Source organism: Dicentrarchus labrax, unplaced genomic scaffold, assembly GCF_905237075.1.
Source record: "Dicentrarchus labrax unplaced genomic scaffold, dlabrax2021, whole genome shotgun sequence".
NCBI lineage: Eukaryota > Metazoa > Chordata > Actinopteri > Moronidae > Dicentrarchus > Dicentrarchus labrax.
Window position 1 is genome coordinate 580001 of NW_026136998.1, and position 16825 is coordinate 596825.

Consider the following 16825-nt stretch of genomic DNA (forward strand, 5'->3'; position numbering starts at 1 on the left):
GGGGGGCTGACTTATTATTTACCTGTTGCCAGTGAGGTTGAAAGGTGGAACACCTGCTGGAGAGAGTTGTTCTGTCAGTTGATGCGTTCAGGAGAGCTCAGACGTCTGAGACTGCTGCAACAGGAACAGTTGAACTGTAGAAGAAGAAGAAGTACCACTGTTACTAGCACTCATATGGGTCATAGTAATATACTACTGCAGTAATAGAGTAATATACTACTGCAGTAATAGAGTAATATACTACTGCAGTAATAGAGTAATATACTACTGCAGTAATAGAGTAATATACTACTGCAGTAATACAGTAATAGAGTAATATACTACTGCAGTAATAGAGTAATATACTACTGCAGTAATATAGTAATAGAGTAATATACTACTGCAGTAATAGAGTAATATACTACTGCAGTAATAGAGTAATAGAGTAATATACTACTGCAGTAATAGAGTAATATACTACTGCAGTAATATAGTAATAGAGTAATATACTACTGCAGTAATAGAGTAATAGAGTAATATACTACTGTAGTAATAGAGTAATATACTACTGCAGTAATATAGTAATAGAGTAATATACTACTGCAGTAATAGAGTAATATACTACTGCAGTAATATAGTAATAGAGTAATATACTACTGCAGTAATAGAGTAATAGAGTAATACACTACTGCAGTAATACAGTAATAGAGTAATATACTACTGCAGTAATATAGTAATAGAGTAATATACTACTGCAGTAATAGAGTAATACACTACTGCAGTAATATAGTAATAGAGTAATATACTACTGCAGTAATAGAGTAATAGAGTAATATACTACTGCAGTAATAGAGTAATACACTACTGCAGTAATATTGTAATAGAGTAATATACTACTGCAGTAATATAGTAATAGAGTAATATACTACTGCAGTAATAGAGTAATACACTACTGCAGTAATATTGTAATAGAGTAATATACTACTGCAGTAATATAGTAATAGAGTAATATACTACTGCAGTAATAGAGTAATACACTACTGCAGTAATATTGTAATAGAGTAATATACTACTGCAGTAATATAGTAATAGAGTAATATACTACTGCAGTAATAGAGTAATAGAGTAATATACTACTGCAGTAATAGAGTAATACACTACTGCAGTAATAGAGTAATAGAGTAATATACTACTGCAGTAATACAGTAATAGAGTAATAGAGTAATACACTACTGCAGTAATAGAGTAATAGAGTAATACACTACTGCAGTAATAGAGTAATAGAGTAATAGAGTAATACACTACTGCAGTAATAGAGTAATAGAGTAATACACTACTGCAGTAATAGAGTAATAGAGTAACAGTGCAGTATTTGGAGTCTGCTGCAGTTTCTTCTTCTCTTTCTGTTTTTAGAACATTAATAGAAAGCTGCTCCTACTCACTGACACAGTCCACCTTATATAACTGATCTGCAGTCAGCTGTCTGTCTGTCTGTCTGTCTGTCTGTCTCTCTGTCTGTCTGTCTGTCTGTCTCTCTGTCTCTCTGTCTGTCTGTCTCTCTGTAAATGGACCTCTACTTGTATAGTTTCCTTTCTTGTCTTCCAACCACTCACAGTGCTTTTTCAGCCTTACACACACACACACACACACACACACACACACACACACACACACACACACACACACTCACACACACTTCGACATTCAGCGGGAAGAGCTGGGGAATCGAACCAACAACCTCCCGATCAGTGGACGACCCTGTATGGCAGAGGTTTCAGGTCTCTTTGAAGCCGATCAGTGATCAGGGATCAGTTGGAGCTCTGTGGAGCTAGCAGGAGGAGGTCTGGAGGTCTGTGTGGAGCTAGCAGGAGGAGGTCTGGAGGTCTGGAGGTCTGTGTGGAGCTAGCAGGAGGAGGTCTGGAGGTCTGTGTGGAGCTAGCAGGAGGGGAGGTCTGGAGGTCTGTGTGGAGCTAGCAGCAGGAGGAGGTCTGGAGGTCTGTGTGGAGCTAGCAGGAGGAGGTCTGGAGGTCTGGAGGTCTTTGTGGAGCTAGCAGGAGGAGGTCTGGAGGTCTGTGTGGAGCTAGCAGGAGGAGGTCTGGAGGTCTGGAGGTCTGTGTGGAGCTGGCAGGAGGAGGTCTGGAGGTCTGTGTGGAGCTAGCAGGAGGAGGTCTGGAGGTCTGTGTGGAGCTAGCAGGAGGAGGTCTGGAGGTCTGGAGGTCTTTGTGGAGCTAGCAGGAGGAGGTCTGGAGGTCTGTGTGGAGCTAGCAGGAGGAGGTCTGGAGGTCTGGAGGTCTGTGTGGAGCTAGCAGGAGGAGGTCTGGAGGTCTGTGTGGAGCTAGCAGGAGGAGGTCTGGAGGTCTGTGTGGAGCTAGCAGGAGGAGGTCTGGAGGTCTGGAGGTCTTTGTGGAGCTAGCAGGAGGAGGTCTGGAGGTCTGTGTGGAGCTAGCAGGAGGAGGTCTGGAGGTCTGGAGGTCTGTGTGGAGCTAGCAGGAGGAGGTCTGGAGGTCTGTGTGGAGCTAGCAGGAGGAGGTCTGGAGGTCTGTGTGGAGCTAGCAGGAGGAGGTCTGGGGGGTCTGTGTGGAGCTAGCAGGAGGAGGTCTGGAGGTCTGTGTGGAGCTAGCAGGAGGAGGTCTGGAGGTCTGTGTGGAGCTAGCAGGAGGAGGTCTGGAGGTCTGTGTGGAGCTAGCAGGAGGAGGTCTGGGGGTCTGTGTGTGCTGGTAGCTCATCTGCTGCATGTGGTTTGGATGTGGTTTCCATGGCAACTCCACACCTACAGCTCCAAAAGAAACAGGGCTGGTTGCCAGTGGCAACGCTTCCCACTGAAATCCATCACTGAACAACAGAAAGCTCTGCAGCAGCAGCAGGAGGAGGAGGAGGAGGAGGAGGAAGATGAGGAGGAAGATGAGGAGGGAGGAGGAGGAGGAGGAGGAGGAGGAGGAGGAGGAAGAGGAGGAGGAAGATGAGGAGGGAGGAGGAGGAGGAGGAGGAGGAGGAGGGAGGAGGAGGAGGAGGAGGAGAGTTTGTTAAAAGCAGAGAGGAAGTGAGCCATGTTAAAGGAAGAGTTCACCACAAACAGAAAAACCTTCCACTCTGCTGGGAGGTCAAAGGTGTCTCTTAGGATCCAGTAAACAGTGTGTTACAGTACAGTGTGTTACAGTACAGTGTGTTACAGTACAGTGTGTTAGAGTACAGTGTGTTACAGTACAGTGTGTTAGAGTACAGTACAGTGTGTTACAGTACAGTGTGTTACAGTACAGTGTGTTAGAGTACAGTGTGTTACAGTACAGTGTGTTAGAGTACAGTACAGTGTGTTACAGTACAGTGTGTTACAGTACAGTGTGTTAGAGTACAGTGTGTTACAGTACAGTGTGTTACAGTACAGTGTGTTACAGTACAGTACAGTGTGTTAGAGTACAGTGTGTTACAGTACAGTGTGTTAGAGTACAGTGTGTTAGAGTACAGTACAGTGTGTTAGAGTACAGTGTGTTACAGTACAGTGTGTTACAGTACAGTGTGTTACAGTACAGTACAGTGTGTTACAGTACAGTGTGTTAGAGTACAGTGTGTTACAGTACAGTGTGTTAGAGTACAGTGTGTTAGAGTACAGTACAGTGTGTTACAGTACAGTGTGTTACAGTACAGTGTGTTAGAGTACAGTGTGTTACAGTACAGTGTGTTAGAGTACAGTACAGTGTGTTACAGTACAGTACAGTGTGTTAGAGTACAGTGTGTTAGAGTACAGTGTGTTACAGTACAGTGTGTTACAGTACAGTGTGTTACAGTACAGTGTGTTAGAGTACAGTACAGTGTGTTACAGTACAGTGTGTTACAGTACAGTGTGTTACAGTACAGTACAGTGTGTTACAGTACAGTGTGTTACAGTACAGTGTGTTACAGTACAGTACAGTGTGTTAGAGTACAGTGTGTTACAGTACAGTGTGTTACAGTACAGTACAGTGTGTTAGAGTACAGTGTGTTACAGTACAGTGTGTTACAGTACAGTGTGTTAGAGTACAGTGTGTTACAGTACAGTGTGTTACAGTACAGTGTGTTAGAGTACAGTACAGTGTGTTAGAGTACAGTACAGTGTGTTAGAGTACAGTGTGTTAGAGTACAGTACAGTGTGTTAGAGTACAGTGTGTTAGAGTACAGTACAGTGTGTTAGAGTACAGTGTGTTACAGTACAGTGTGTTAGAGTACAGTACAGTGTGTTACAGTACAGTGTGTTACAGTACAGTGTGTTAGAGTACAGTACAGTGTGTTAGAGTACAGTGTGTTAGAGTACAGTGTGTTAGAGTACAGTGTGTTACAGTACAGTGTGTTAGAGTACAGTGTGTTACAGTACAGTACAGTGTGTTACAGTACAGTGTGTTACAGTACAGTGTGTTAGAGTACAGTGTGTTACAGTACAGTGTGTTAGAGTACAGTGTGTTAGAGTACAGTGTGTTAGAGTACAGTGTGTTAGAGTACAGTGTGTTAGAGTACAGTGTGTTAGAGTACAGTGTGTTACAGTACAGTGTGTTACAGTACAGTGTGTTACAGTACAGAGTCCCGGCAGTAAGCGGCTGCCCGTTGCAGACTGATACAATCTGTTTTTGTTAACCCGCTGTGGATAATCTGATTGGTACTTTAGAGTGGCACACACACACACACACACACACACACACACACACACACTTACGTAACTCTCTTGCTGCACACACTCAGACCTACAAGGACATTGCTCTTTGTTCAGCAGGAAGTTTGGGAGCGCCTCATTGTCTCCACTGGACCAATCACAGGAGGCCCCGCCCCCCAGCTATCTCTGGTTGGCTGACGTCACTGCACTGACGTGTGATTGGTCTGAAGTGTAATTAAATCTTACTGGAAGGGAAGCAGTGATTACAGTTTCCTGCCAACGAGCTCGTTAATCATGTTTACACAGTTAATTCAGCTCGTTAAGGGACTGGCAGAGATTGAGGGTTATTTAATGTCAACACACAGAGGAACGCCGCTGCCATCGCCACCACCATCATCATCATCATTACCATCATCATCCTCATCTTCATCCTCATCATGGAGCTCAGTGGTCAACACTGACTTTGAAAACACAACCAGCCAATCAGTGACAAGCAGACCAGCATTCAGGATCCCAACAGAAAAAGTAATATCACTATCACTCTCCACCAGACTCCATTCATAAAAACACTCATTTAACCTTCAGCTCATCGTAACTTCATTAAAGTGAACAGAAACAGAATAAAACTGATTAAAAGCGTCTCTGTTAGTGTTTCCAACAATCACCAACTCTGGTTTGGTGGAAATAAATCCTTAATTCACCGACGTAGATGATAAAAACAGCAGTTTCAGTCGGAGCAGACCGGCTATGGAAACAAACCACAGAGAGGCTGCGATACAACACAGGCAGAGGGAGAGAGACAGGCAGAGGGAGAGAGACAGGCAGAGGGAGAGAGACACCATGTGACTCTGTGTATAGAGAATATAATGTTTAATATCTCATATAAATATAAACAGTATATATATATATATTAACGTATATATACACATTTCTATGTTTGCTTTGGTTGGATGTTCTTTATAAAGACATTTGGAGCACATTCATCAGTAAACTGTAGTTATTATTATAGAGAGGAGGTCTGGCTGCTTCCTGATCACATCAGAGCGGAGGGACGGATGTTCTTCCTCTGTGTATAATCTATAATCTTGTTTCTTTAACGTTGTTCTCACGGGTTCTTTAACGCTATGATACAGCAACCAACTGAACACACACACACACACACACACACACACACACACACTCACACACACACACACACACACACACACACACACACTCACACACACACACACACACACACACACACACACACACACACACACACACACACACACACACACACACACACACACACACACACACACACACACACACACACACACACACACACACACACACACACACACACATCCTCCAATGTTAATGTTAGCAAAACACGAGCTAACTAGCTCATTAATCTACATAAACCGTTAACTAGCTAGTTACATCTGATAGCTAATGTTAGCAAACAGCAGCTAATATCCTTCCTCCCTCTCTCCTCCCTCTCTCCTCCCTCTCTCTCCTCCCTCTCTCCTCTCTCTCTCCACCCTCTCTCTCTTCCTCCCTCTCTCCTCCCTCTTCTTCCACCCTCTCTCCTCCCCCTCTTCTTCCACCCTCTCTCTCTTCCTCCCTCTCTCCTCCCCCTCTTCTTCTACCCTCTCTCTCTTCCTCCCTCTCTCCTCCCTCTTCTTCCTCCCTCCCCTCTTCCTCCTCCCTCTTCTTCCTCCCCTCTCCTCCTTTCTTCCTCCCTCTTCTTCCTCCCTCTCTCTTCCTCCCTCTCTCCTCCCTCCTCTCGCCTCTCTCCTCCCTCTTCTTCCTCCCTCTCTCTCTCTTCCTCCCTCTCTCCTCCTCTCTTCTTCCTCCTCCCTCTCTTCCTCCCTCTTTCCTCCCTCTCTCTCTTCCTCCTTCTCTCCTCCCTCTTCTTCCTCCCTCTCTCTTCCTCCCCTCTCTCCTCCCTCTTCTTCCTCCCTCCCTCTTCTTCCTCCCTCTCTCCTCCCCCTCTTCTTCCACCCTCTCTCTCTTCCTCCCTCTCTCCTCCCTCTTCTTCCTCCCTCCCTCTTCTTCCTCCCTCTCTCCTCCCTCTTCTTCCTCCCTCTCTCTTCCTCCCTCTCTCCTCCCTCTCGCCTCTCTCCTCCCTCTGTCCTCCCTCTCTCCTCTCTCCTCCCTCTTCTTCCTCCCTCTCTCTTCCTCCCTCTCTCCTCCCCTCTCGCCTCTCTCCTCCCTCTTCTTCCACCCTCTCTCTCTTCCTCCCTCCTCTCCTCCCTCTTCTTCCTCCCTCTCTCTTCCTCTCTCTCTCCTCCCCTCTCTCCTCCCTCTTCTTCCTCCCTCTCTACTCCCTCTTCTTCCTCCCTCTCTCCTCCCTCTCTCCTCCCTCTTCTTCCACCCTCTCTCTCTTCCTCCCTCTCTCCTCCCCCTCTTCTTCCACCCTCTCTCTCTTCCTCCCTCTCTCCTCCCTCTTCTTCCTCCCTCCCTCTTCTTCCTCCCTCTCTCCTCCCTCTTCTTCCCTCTTCCTCCCTCTCTTCCTCCCTCTCTCCTCCCTCTCGCCTCTCTCCTCCCTCTGTCCTCCCTCTCTCTCCCTCTCTCCTCCCTCTTCTTCCTCCCTCTCTCTTCCTCCCTCTCTCCTCCCTCTTCTTCCACCCTCTCTCTTCTTCCTCCCTGCCTCCTCCCTCTTCTTCCTCCCTCTCTCTCTTCCTCCCTCTCTCCTCCCTCTTCTTCCTCCCTCTCTACTCCCTCTTCTTTCCTCCCTCTCTCCTCCCTCTCTCCTCCCTCTTCTTCCCCCTCTCTCTCTTCCTCCCTCTCTCCTCCCCCCTCTTCTTCCACCCTCTCTCTCTTCCTCCCTCTCTCCTCCCTCTTCTTCCTCCCTCCCTCTTCTTCCTCCCTCTCTCCTCCCTCTTCTTCCTCCCTCTCTCTTCCTCCCTCTCTCCTCCCTCTCGCCTCTCTCCTCCTCCCTCTTCTTCCACCCTCTCTCTCTTCCTCCCTCTCTCTTCCCTCTTCTTCCTCCCTCTCTCTTCCTCCCTCTCTCCTCCCTCTTCTTCCTCCCTCTCTACTCCCTCTTCTTCCTCCCTCTCTCCTCCCTCTCTCCTCCCTCTTCTTCCACCCTCTCTCTCTTCCTCCCTCTCTCCTCCCCCTCTTCTTCCACCCTCTCTCTCTTCCTCCCTCTCTCCTCCCTCTTCTTCCTCCCTCCCTCTTCTTCCTCCCTCTCTCCTCCCTCTTCTCTCTTCCTCCCTCTCTCTTCCTCCCTCTCTCCTCCCTCTCGCCTCTCTCCTCCCTCTTCTTCCACCCCTCTCTCTCTTCCTCCCTCTCTCTTCCCTCTTCTTCCTCCCTCTCTCTTCCTCCCTCTCTCCTCCCTCTTCTTCCTCCCTCTCTACTCCCTCTTCTTCCTCCCTCTCTCCTCCCTCTCTCCTCCCTCTTCTTCCACCCTCTCTCTCTTCCTCCCTCTCTCCTCCCCCCTCTTCTTCCACCCTCTCTCTCTTCCTCCCTCTCTCCTCCCCCTCTTCTTCTACCCTCTCTCCCTCCCTCCCTCTTCTTCCTCCCTCTCTCCTCCCTCTCTCTTCCTCCCCTCTCTCCTCCCTCTCCTCCTCTCCTCCCTCTCTCCTCCCTCTTCTTCCACCCTCTCTCTCTTCCTCCCTCTCTCCTCCCTCTTCTTCCTCCCTCTCTCACTCCCTCTTCTTCCTCCCTCTCTCCTCCCTCTCTCCTCCCTCTTCTTCCACCCTCTCTCTCTTCCTCCCTCTCTCCTCCCTCTTCTTCCACCCTCTCTCTCTTCCTCCCTCTCTCCTCCCTCTCTCCTCTCTCCTCCCTCTCTCTTCCCTCTTCTTCCACCCTCTCTCTCTTCCTCCCTCTCTCCTCCCTCTCTCCCTCTCTCCTCCCTCTTCTTCCTCCCTCTCTCTCTTCCTCCCTCTCTCCTCCCTCTTCTTCCTCCCTCTCTCTTCCTCCCTCTCTCCTCCCTCTTCTTCCTCCCTCTCTCCTCCCTCTTCTTCCACCGTCTCTCTCTTCCTCCCTCTCTCCTCCCTCTTCTTCCACCCTCTCTCTCTTCCTCCCTCTCTCTCTTCCTCCCTCTCTCCCTCCCCTCTTCTTCCTCCCTCTCTCTTCCTCCCTCTCTCCTCCCTCTTCTTCCCTCCCTCTCTCCTCCCTCTTCTTCCTCCTTCTCTCTTCCTTCCTCTCTCCTCCCTCTTCTTCCACCCTCCCTCTTCTTCCACCCTCTCTCTCTTCCTCCCTCTCTCCTCCCTCTTCTTCCTCCCTCCCTCTTCTTCCTCCCTCTCTCCTCCCTCTTCTTCCACCCTCTCTCTCTTCCTCCCTCTCTCCTCCCTCTTCTTCCACCCTCTCTCTCTTCCTCCCTCTCTCTCTTCCTCCCTCTCTCCTCCCTCTTCTTCCTCCCTCTCTCCTCCCTCTTCTTCCTCCCCTCTCTCTTCCTCCCTCTCTCCTCCCTCTCTCCTCTCTCCTCCCTCTCTCCTCCCTCTTCTTCCACCCCTCTCTCTTCCTCCCTCTCTCCTCCCTCTCTCCTCTCTCCTCCCTCTCTCCTCCCTCTTCTTCCTCCCCTCTCTCTTCCTCCCTCTCTCCTCCCTCTCTCCTCTCTCCTCCCTCTCTCCTCCCTCTTCTTCTACCCTCTCTCCCTTCCTCCCTCTCTCTTCCTCCCTCTCTCCTCCCCTCTTCTTCCACCCTCTCTCTCTTCCTCCCTCTCTCTCTTCCTCCCTCTCTCCTCCCTCTTCTTCCACCCTCTCTCTCTTCCTCCCTCTCTCCTCCCCCTCTTCTTCTACCCTCCCTCTCTCCTCCCCTCTTCTTCCTCCTCTCTCTCTTCCTTCCTCTCCTCCTCCCTCTTCTTCCACCCTCCCTCTTCTTCCACCCTCTCTCTCTTCCTCCCTCTCTCCTCCCTCTTCTTCCTCCCTCCCTCTTCTTCCCCCTCTCTCCTCTCTCTTCTTCTACCCTCTCTCTCTTCCTCCCTCTCTCCTCTCTCTCCCCTCTCCTCCCTCTCTCTCTTCTTCTTCCACCCTCTCTCTCTTCCTCCCTCTTCCTCCTCCCTCTCTCCTCTCTCCTCCCTCTCTCCTCTCTCTTCTTCCACCCTCTCTCTCTTCCTCCCTCTCTCCTCCCTCTCTCCTCTCTCCTCCCTCTGTCCTCCCCCTCAGACCAATAAGGCGGTGTCTAAAGGAGACTTCCACGTGGCGAGCTCCAGTTCGAGGCGGGCTCTCTTCCTGGCCGTGCTGTCAATCACCATTGGGACAGGTATCTATGTGGGCGTGGCTGTGGCGCTCATCGCCTACCTGTCCAAGAACCACCACTGGTAGCCCCGTCGCCGGGGAGTGAAATTACCCATCAGACACTGGGAATGTGTCTGGGATGTTGGAGGCCGGCTCTCAGGTGAGGTCGGCCCCGTGGCGATGAGCTGGAGGACGACTTCCTGTTTGCAGACGCCTTAACGTCGCTGGTCTGGATGGACAGGTGGACTGTGTGTCAGGTGGTTCTGGACTGAAACCACATTATTATTATTATTATTATTATTATTATTATTATTATAATAATAATAATTTCAGAGACAGATGATTGAATTGTTTCTTCAGAATTTGGAACAAAAACTCATTTTGGGAATAAAGACGTTTTGAGATGGCTCATAAAGGGCGATTGGGTCACGTGACCAAAGCTGGAAAATCATCTGCAGTGACTGAAAAACAGAAATGTACGGAGGCCCTGAGGGGCCACTGCTGATCCATTATCTAAGAGTGATCTCAATCTCCAGTGTTTGCTTCCTCACATTGTAGGGATACAGCAGCCAATAGCAGCTAGCGCTATGAGCTAGCATCAGTGTCTACCCAGCGTCTGTGTTCGATCCCGGTCCGGCTGCTGAGCCCGGTTCTGTGGCCCGCTAACGGCAGATACAGTTAACAGCAGTTAATAAGCAGTTAGCTACTTTAGCTGAAGCTATCTGTCCATCAGGAAACTGTTAATCTCAGAGAGTGAGTTTAGCACTATGCTAACAAAAACCTTTAGAAGTGTCTCGGAGCTGCTTGAGATAAAGAAACTGCTCTCAGTACCAATACTTGTGTCCGCACCGCGCACGCCGCGGCGCACCGCGCACGCCGCGGCGCACCGCGCACACTGTGCACTGATACTGATGGGCTAGCTAGTAGAGGTTAGCTTGAGAGTGAAATGCTAGCTAAGATAAGATGTTCCTTTATTGATCCCTCGTAGTTGAAATTCAAAGTTCATCGCTGACTCATTAGCTAATTTAGATCAATCATTAGTTAGCCAGCGTTTCGCTAACAGATGCAACTTTTTAGCTAATGATTAGCTAGCTAGTTACTTAGTAAGCTAACTTGCTACAGAGCAGAATGCTAACTAGCTAACTAGCTAATGTAGCTCTGCAGTAGGTGTTTGTACTCAGTGAGGTCATAGGTTGTCTGTAACGACCCTCACAAACACTCCGGCGGCGTCCGAAGAGAGACAGCGTTTGATTGGACGCAGCATTAGTAAACGCCCCCGAGTGCAGGATGAGTCATCAATTACTTTTATTGATTATCAGGAAACTCTAAAATACCTTTAAGAACACCTGAAGACACCTGAACCAGGACTTCCTGTCCCTGTTGGACAGACACTGGAGGAGACGGACAGAGACAGGAGATAATAATATCACATGTCAGCCTCTTGTGGACAGAATGAGAATTACAACAACAAACACTCATTTGCCTCTCAGGGCTTCCGTAGAGAGGCAGAAAAAAATAAAAATAAAATGACACTGGAAGTAGAAGAGACCAGTGTGCTCAGATGTTCTGGATCATGGATTCTGGATCAGTGCTGGACTGCCTGGTCCCTGTTTGTGTACATCAACAAACAAACAAACAAACTGTTGTTTCTTTTCCTCTGTGGATTCATTTGTTTCTGTGCAGATGTTTATGGTGAAGATCTAATAATGTGCGACCCGTCAGACCGGCCTCAGAAAAGACCTGCAGACCTTACTGAGAGCTCCAGGTCTGACCACAATCACCGCCAGACCCGGGTCCAGAACCCCCTACTGGGCTGGGCTTAATGTTTACAGGGCGGAGCTCTGACAGGAAGCTGGTTTACGCTGCTGTCTCTCGTTTGCTGGGTCACGTTTCCCAAAAACCAGCCTGATGCTAAGCTAACGGACACTAAGCTAATGGACAGTAGACGGTGCAAGCTTCCTGTCCGTCTGAGCGGCCAATCAGGTCCTCTCTCTGCATCCAGACCGACCAATAGCAGCTGTCTCCAGAGTACGTTCACATCCAACGTACACGTTGTTTACTCAAGTAGAAGTACAAATACTCCAAAATATAAAGTAAAAGTACGTAGTTAGATATTTCTACTGACTGTTTATAGTGGATGAAGGTGCGGACAGATTCAGAGACTGGTGAAGTTAAGTTGGTTTAATTCCAAAAAGGGTGGCAATGGCGATGATGATAAGATAGCTGGTTGGTTGGTTGGTTTACTGGTTGGTTGGCTGGCTGGTTGGTTGGCTGGTTGGCTGGTTGGTTGGTTGGTTGGTTGGTTGGCTGGTTGGTTGGCTGGTTGTTGGCTGGTTGGTTGGTTGGCTGGTTGGCTGGTTGGTTGGTTGGTTGGTTGGTTGGCTGGTTGTTGGCTGGTTGTTGGCTGGTTGGTTGGCTGGCTGGTTGGTTGGCTGGTTGGTTGGCTGGTTGTTGGCTGGTTGGTTGGTTGGCTGGTTGGCTGGTTGGTTGGTTGGTTGGTTGGTTGGCTGGTTGTTGGCTGGTTGTTGGCTGGTTGGTTGGTTGGTTGGTTGGTTGGCTGGCTGGTTGGTTGGCTGGTTGGTTGGCTGGTTGTTGGCTGGTTGGTTGTTGGTTGGCTGGTTGGTTGGTTGGTTGGCTGGTTGGTTGGCTGGTTGGTTGGTTGGTTGGTTGGTTGGCTGGTTGGTTGGCTGGTTGGCTGGTTGGTTGGTTGGTTGGTTGCTGGTTGGTTGGTTGGTTTGCTGGCTGGTTGTTGGCTGGTTGGTTGTTGGTTGGCTGGTTGGTTGGTTGGCTGGTTGGTTGGTTGGTTGGTTGGCTGGTTGGCTGGTTGGTTGGTTGGTTGGTTGGTTGGCTGGTTGGTTGGTTTGCTGGTTGGTTTGCTGGTTGGCTGGTTGGTTGGTTGGTTGGTTGGTTGGTTGGCTGGTTGGTTGGTTTGCTGGTTGGTTTGCTGGTTGGCTGGTTGGTTGGCTGGTTGGCTGGTTGGTTGGTTGGTTGGTTGGTTGGTTGGCTGGTTGGTTGGTTGGCTGGTTGGTTGGTTGGTTGGCTGGTTGGTTGGTTGGTTGGTTGGTTGGTTGGCTGGTTGGTTGGTTGGTTGGTTGGTTGGCTGGTTGGTTGGTTGGTTGGTTGGTTGGTTGGCTGGTTGGTTGGCTGGTTGGTTGGTTGGTGGGTTGGTTTGCTGGTTGGTTTGCTGGTTGGTTGGTTGGTTTGCTGGTTGGTTGGTTGGTTGGTTGGTTGGTTTGCTGGTTGGTTTGCTGGTTGGTTGGTTGGTTGGTTGGTTGGTTGGTTGGTTAATTTGCTGGCTGACACAAGTGAGGGGGAAACACAAGAAAACAGCCACGGCCATGACAGTTTGTGTACAGAACTCTAAGAGGTAAAATGGCTGTCTTATCAATGGAGTCTGGTGGCTTTAACATAACGACATATAATTAGTTTAAAAATGTCTCCTCTTCATCACGTCCAACACATATTTATAATATAACTATAACTTTCCTCCATCTCATCCATCCTGCTTTTCACTTCCTTCCCTGCGTCTGAAATGTATGGAAGCCCATTTCTGCCAGTAAAATAAAAAAATAAAAAATAAAATAAAAACTCAACCTCAACATTTAAAATATTTATGTTTAATAAAAATTATCATCATCAAGTCATTTTCCACCAGTAAATAAAAGAACAACATGAAAACTTAAATAAAAATATGTTAAGTGACTTTTTATCTCATAATTAGTTTTTAATTACCAAGGTTCAGTTTTCAGAAACTGGAGAAACGGGCTTCCATACATTCCCACCTGACTGTAAACAAGCTCTGTGATTGGTCGATCTGGTCTGAAGTCTGTTTGGGAAACGGGAGCTCGGTCTTTATCTCATTCTCGGCAGCTGAACAGTGAACTAAAGGGCTGCAACCAGCGTTGGCCATGTTGTTACATAAATCCACCTGCATGCACACACCTGCTGGCTGTGATGTCACACCTGCCGGCTGTGATGTCACACACACACACACACACACTTGTGAGATCGGTGGAGCTTTAATCTGAAGGAACATTCCTCTCTTCCTGTTTGTCACAATACGGAGGCTACTAGAGGTCATGTGGTTGAAAATATACATATATATATGTGATTGACTGCTTCTCGGATCAATAACTCAATCAGCTCTGAGCACACAGACAGGAAGCTCATATCTTTAGATTCAGTGTGACCGACGCTTCCTGACCATACCTTTATCTCTGATGTCAGTCCACAATAAGCCTCCATAAATCCACTTAGAAAAAAGAGAATAAATGTTTCCTTCAGTAAAGTATGGAAGCCTAAAGCAGCCATGCTCACAATAGTTATGTTTTCATTATTTTATTTACTTTTAATGCCGTTTTGTCAGGATCACAAGTACATTTTTCTCGTTATCTTGAGAAATAAAAGGTGATAATTAATCACGAAAAACAATATTTTGTGAAAACATTTTGTTTTCTTAAGATAACGAGATAATTATAATCTTAAGGTTTCATAACTGAAGTGAAGAGTTGGATTCAAAATGTAAAACTGAGTCAATTTAAGATAATTTTTTTTAAATTTGTATTAAATATTATTCAAATCATGTCCTCTTTTTAAATTCTCTTTTTCTTATAAAATCTCATCGTGAAGCTGAAAGTAGCCGAGCTGACATTTAAAAGATAACACAGAAGCAAATAAGGACAGAAAATAAAAAAACAAAAACAAACTTGCAAAGATTATTTTCATACACTTCTTCCTGGCGTCTTCTGTGTTGAACCAAACGCTAGCTATGCATGCTAATCTCTGATAAACATTGAAAGTAATAAGATTGATTATTTTAATTTCATTGATTATCTCGTTACCTTGAGGTAACAGTGCTTGTTTTCTGGAGATAACGTCATTAAAAGAAATATTGCAACCTTGGCGGTTCGGGGCTTCCGTACAGAGTAAACAGGAACTGCTAATAGCTAATACAGGCTAAACATGTTTCCCACAGTGTAAAGCACCCCAAAGCATCATGGGAAGTGTAGTTCCAAAGTATACAGGACTGTCCTGTTCTGACATCAGTATTTTTCTACCATGTGACCGCCGGTGTTTCATCAGAGGGGTATTGCACAAAAGTAGGATAAAGAAATCCAGGATAACTGAGCAAGCGCGGCTTGACTTAGCCTGCTCGGCGCATCCTGGCTTAATTGGTTGCACGTTTGCCGAGCCAGGATTAAAAGGTGCGGCTATGTTAAGCCAGGTGTAGATAGTCGGGATAAGTGCGTGTTCACGGCATACTGAAATAGACCTCGCGATCGCTCACAGAATCACCGATGGGAACATGGATAAGAGTCACTGAACAACAGCTCCTGATGGAGTTCTATGAAGAGGTGGAAGATAGAAGAAACAAAGGCAATACCAATGCCATAATTAAAGAAAGAGAGAAAGCCTGGCAGACAATAGCGGACCGGCTTAATGCTTAAGTAGTCCAAAACTGTACAATGAATAAACAGTGCTCCACTGGAACTGTCATCATTAGGCTCCAATTAAAGGACTAAAGGAGTTACTTTAAGTCCACTAATCAACTGTTGTACACTTTGCTTTAAATGTGGCAAGTAGAGGTGCATGAAATGTAGAGTATGATTAAGTGCAAACAATTATCCACAATGTGTGTCATTTAATCTATTTTAATCTATTTTATCTTTCTATCCTTCATAAAGAACAAACTTGTCTGGCCATAAAAGGACCTGGCAGCAAGTTAAAGTTAAATACAAGAACATTTTGCAGGCTGGTCAGTGACTCTAAAGTAGATAACAGTGAACAAATGAGGTGAATAGATTAGGTGTCTGCTGACATGTTGAATGTCTGTATGATTGTAGCAGTTTAAAAAAAGCCCATAGAACTGGCACAGGGGGCGGCCCACCAAGCCAGGATATGTGCTGCCAATGGTTCCTTTATTGAGGTTCTCTGCATCCCCAACAGAATAAAGGAAGCTCCCACTTGCAGAACATCTCACTGTAACACAGACCATCTGTGGTACATTGAGAGCATGGCTTCCTGCCGTCTGGTGCTGTATTTTTGGACCCAGCAGCCTACATAAATATCTTAGTCCATCACCTGAGAATCTGTATCTCTCAATGAGATAGTCCTCTCCAACAGCCAATGGGTCTGACCTGTCCCAGAAGACTCTTTCATGACTAAATGCTCCTCTGAGGATTAGGGCTTCCTCATCCAGTACATCCTCCAAGAAAGGGCAAGCCATTATGAAGAGGGAACAGGAGTGAATAATATATATATATATATATATGTATATGTGTGTATATATATATATATATATATATATATATATATATATATATATATATATATATTATGGCATGCCGTTTAGGAAATGAATCTTGGATATATTGATAAAAATGTGAGAATACTGAATGAAATTGAAAACCTAGTTGTATCCTTTTCATCAAAGTGATAGCCTTCTGAATTAGCTGGTTTTACAAAATGGCATCAGTTGAAATATTACAATACTTTCTTAAACTGGAAAACTTTTTTGCTTTTTCTGTCAGGATTTAGCCTAAGGCCTGTTGTAGTCGGCCTGCCACCATTAAAAAGGGAGTGAACTTCTTTGTCAGGAGAACGGTATTGGGCACGGGTACTATGGGGAGGATTTTGGCCCGTACAAGCACTTGCCAATGAGTTAATAATGTCCTCATTGCTCAGTATTGCTGCCACAAGGTTCCTGACTAACTCATTCTCACTTCTACAAGATGGCAGCAGTGCCTTGATGACCAGTCAAGTTTCATTGAATATATTAAAAGATTCATTCTATATATTAAAAGATTCATTTTATATATTCAAAGATTAATCTCTTAAACGGTATGCCATAATATATATACTATATTGCCCTTGTCACAGATTTCATTGAAAACACCTTTGCAACTTCATCAGCTGTGTTTTGTAATCTCAATTACTGCAATAAACACATATTTATGCAATTTGGCAAGCAGTCTTCATTAGCATAGCAATATAACACTTGTCCTGAGTAATAATACTACCACTTGAATCAATATAAAAAGACTGTTGCAATTACAAA

General features: G+C 46.5%; 1 protein-coding gene and 1 long non-coding RNA gene across 7 annotated transcripts in view; both read left to right on the forward strand.

Moving 5' to 3' along the window:
• LOC127361250 (synapse differentiation-inducing gene protein 1-like) overlaps window positions 1–12198 on the forward strand; it is a 14517-nt gene extending 2319 nt beyond the window's left edge. The window contains exon 4 of the mRNA XM_051395750.1: window positions 9697–12198. Within this exon, the coding sequence (XP_051251710.1) occupies window positions 9697–9855 (159 nt within the window). The 3' untranslated portion in view covers window positions 9856–12198. The remainder of the gene's footprint in view (window positions 1–9696) is intronic.
• On the forward strand, window positions 1340–2838 carry LOC127361261 (uncharacterized). Of its 6 annotated transcripts, none has more exons than XR_007884142.1 (5): window positions 1961–2072; window positions 2114–2179; window positions 2221–2360; window positions 2443–2541; window positions 2576–2838. It is a non-coding gene; the product is annotated as an uncharacterized LOC127361261 (long non-coding RNA). The 6 variants fall into 6 exon arrangements; XR_007884141.1 differs by having other exon boundaries at window positions 2262–2360; XR_007884139.1 differs by lacking the exon at window positions 1961–2072 and adding an exon at window positions 1340–1853 and having other exon boundaries at window positions 2114–2360.
• Window positions 12199–16825: the final 4627 nt, after the last annotated feature.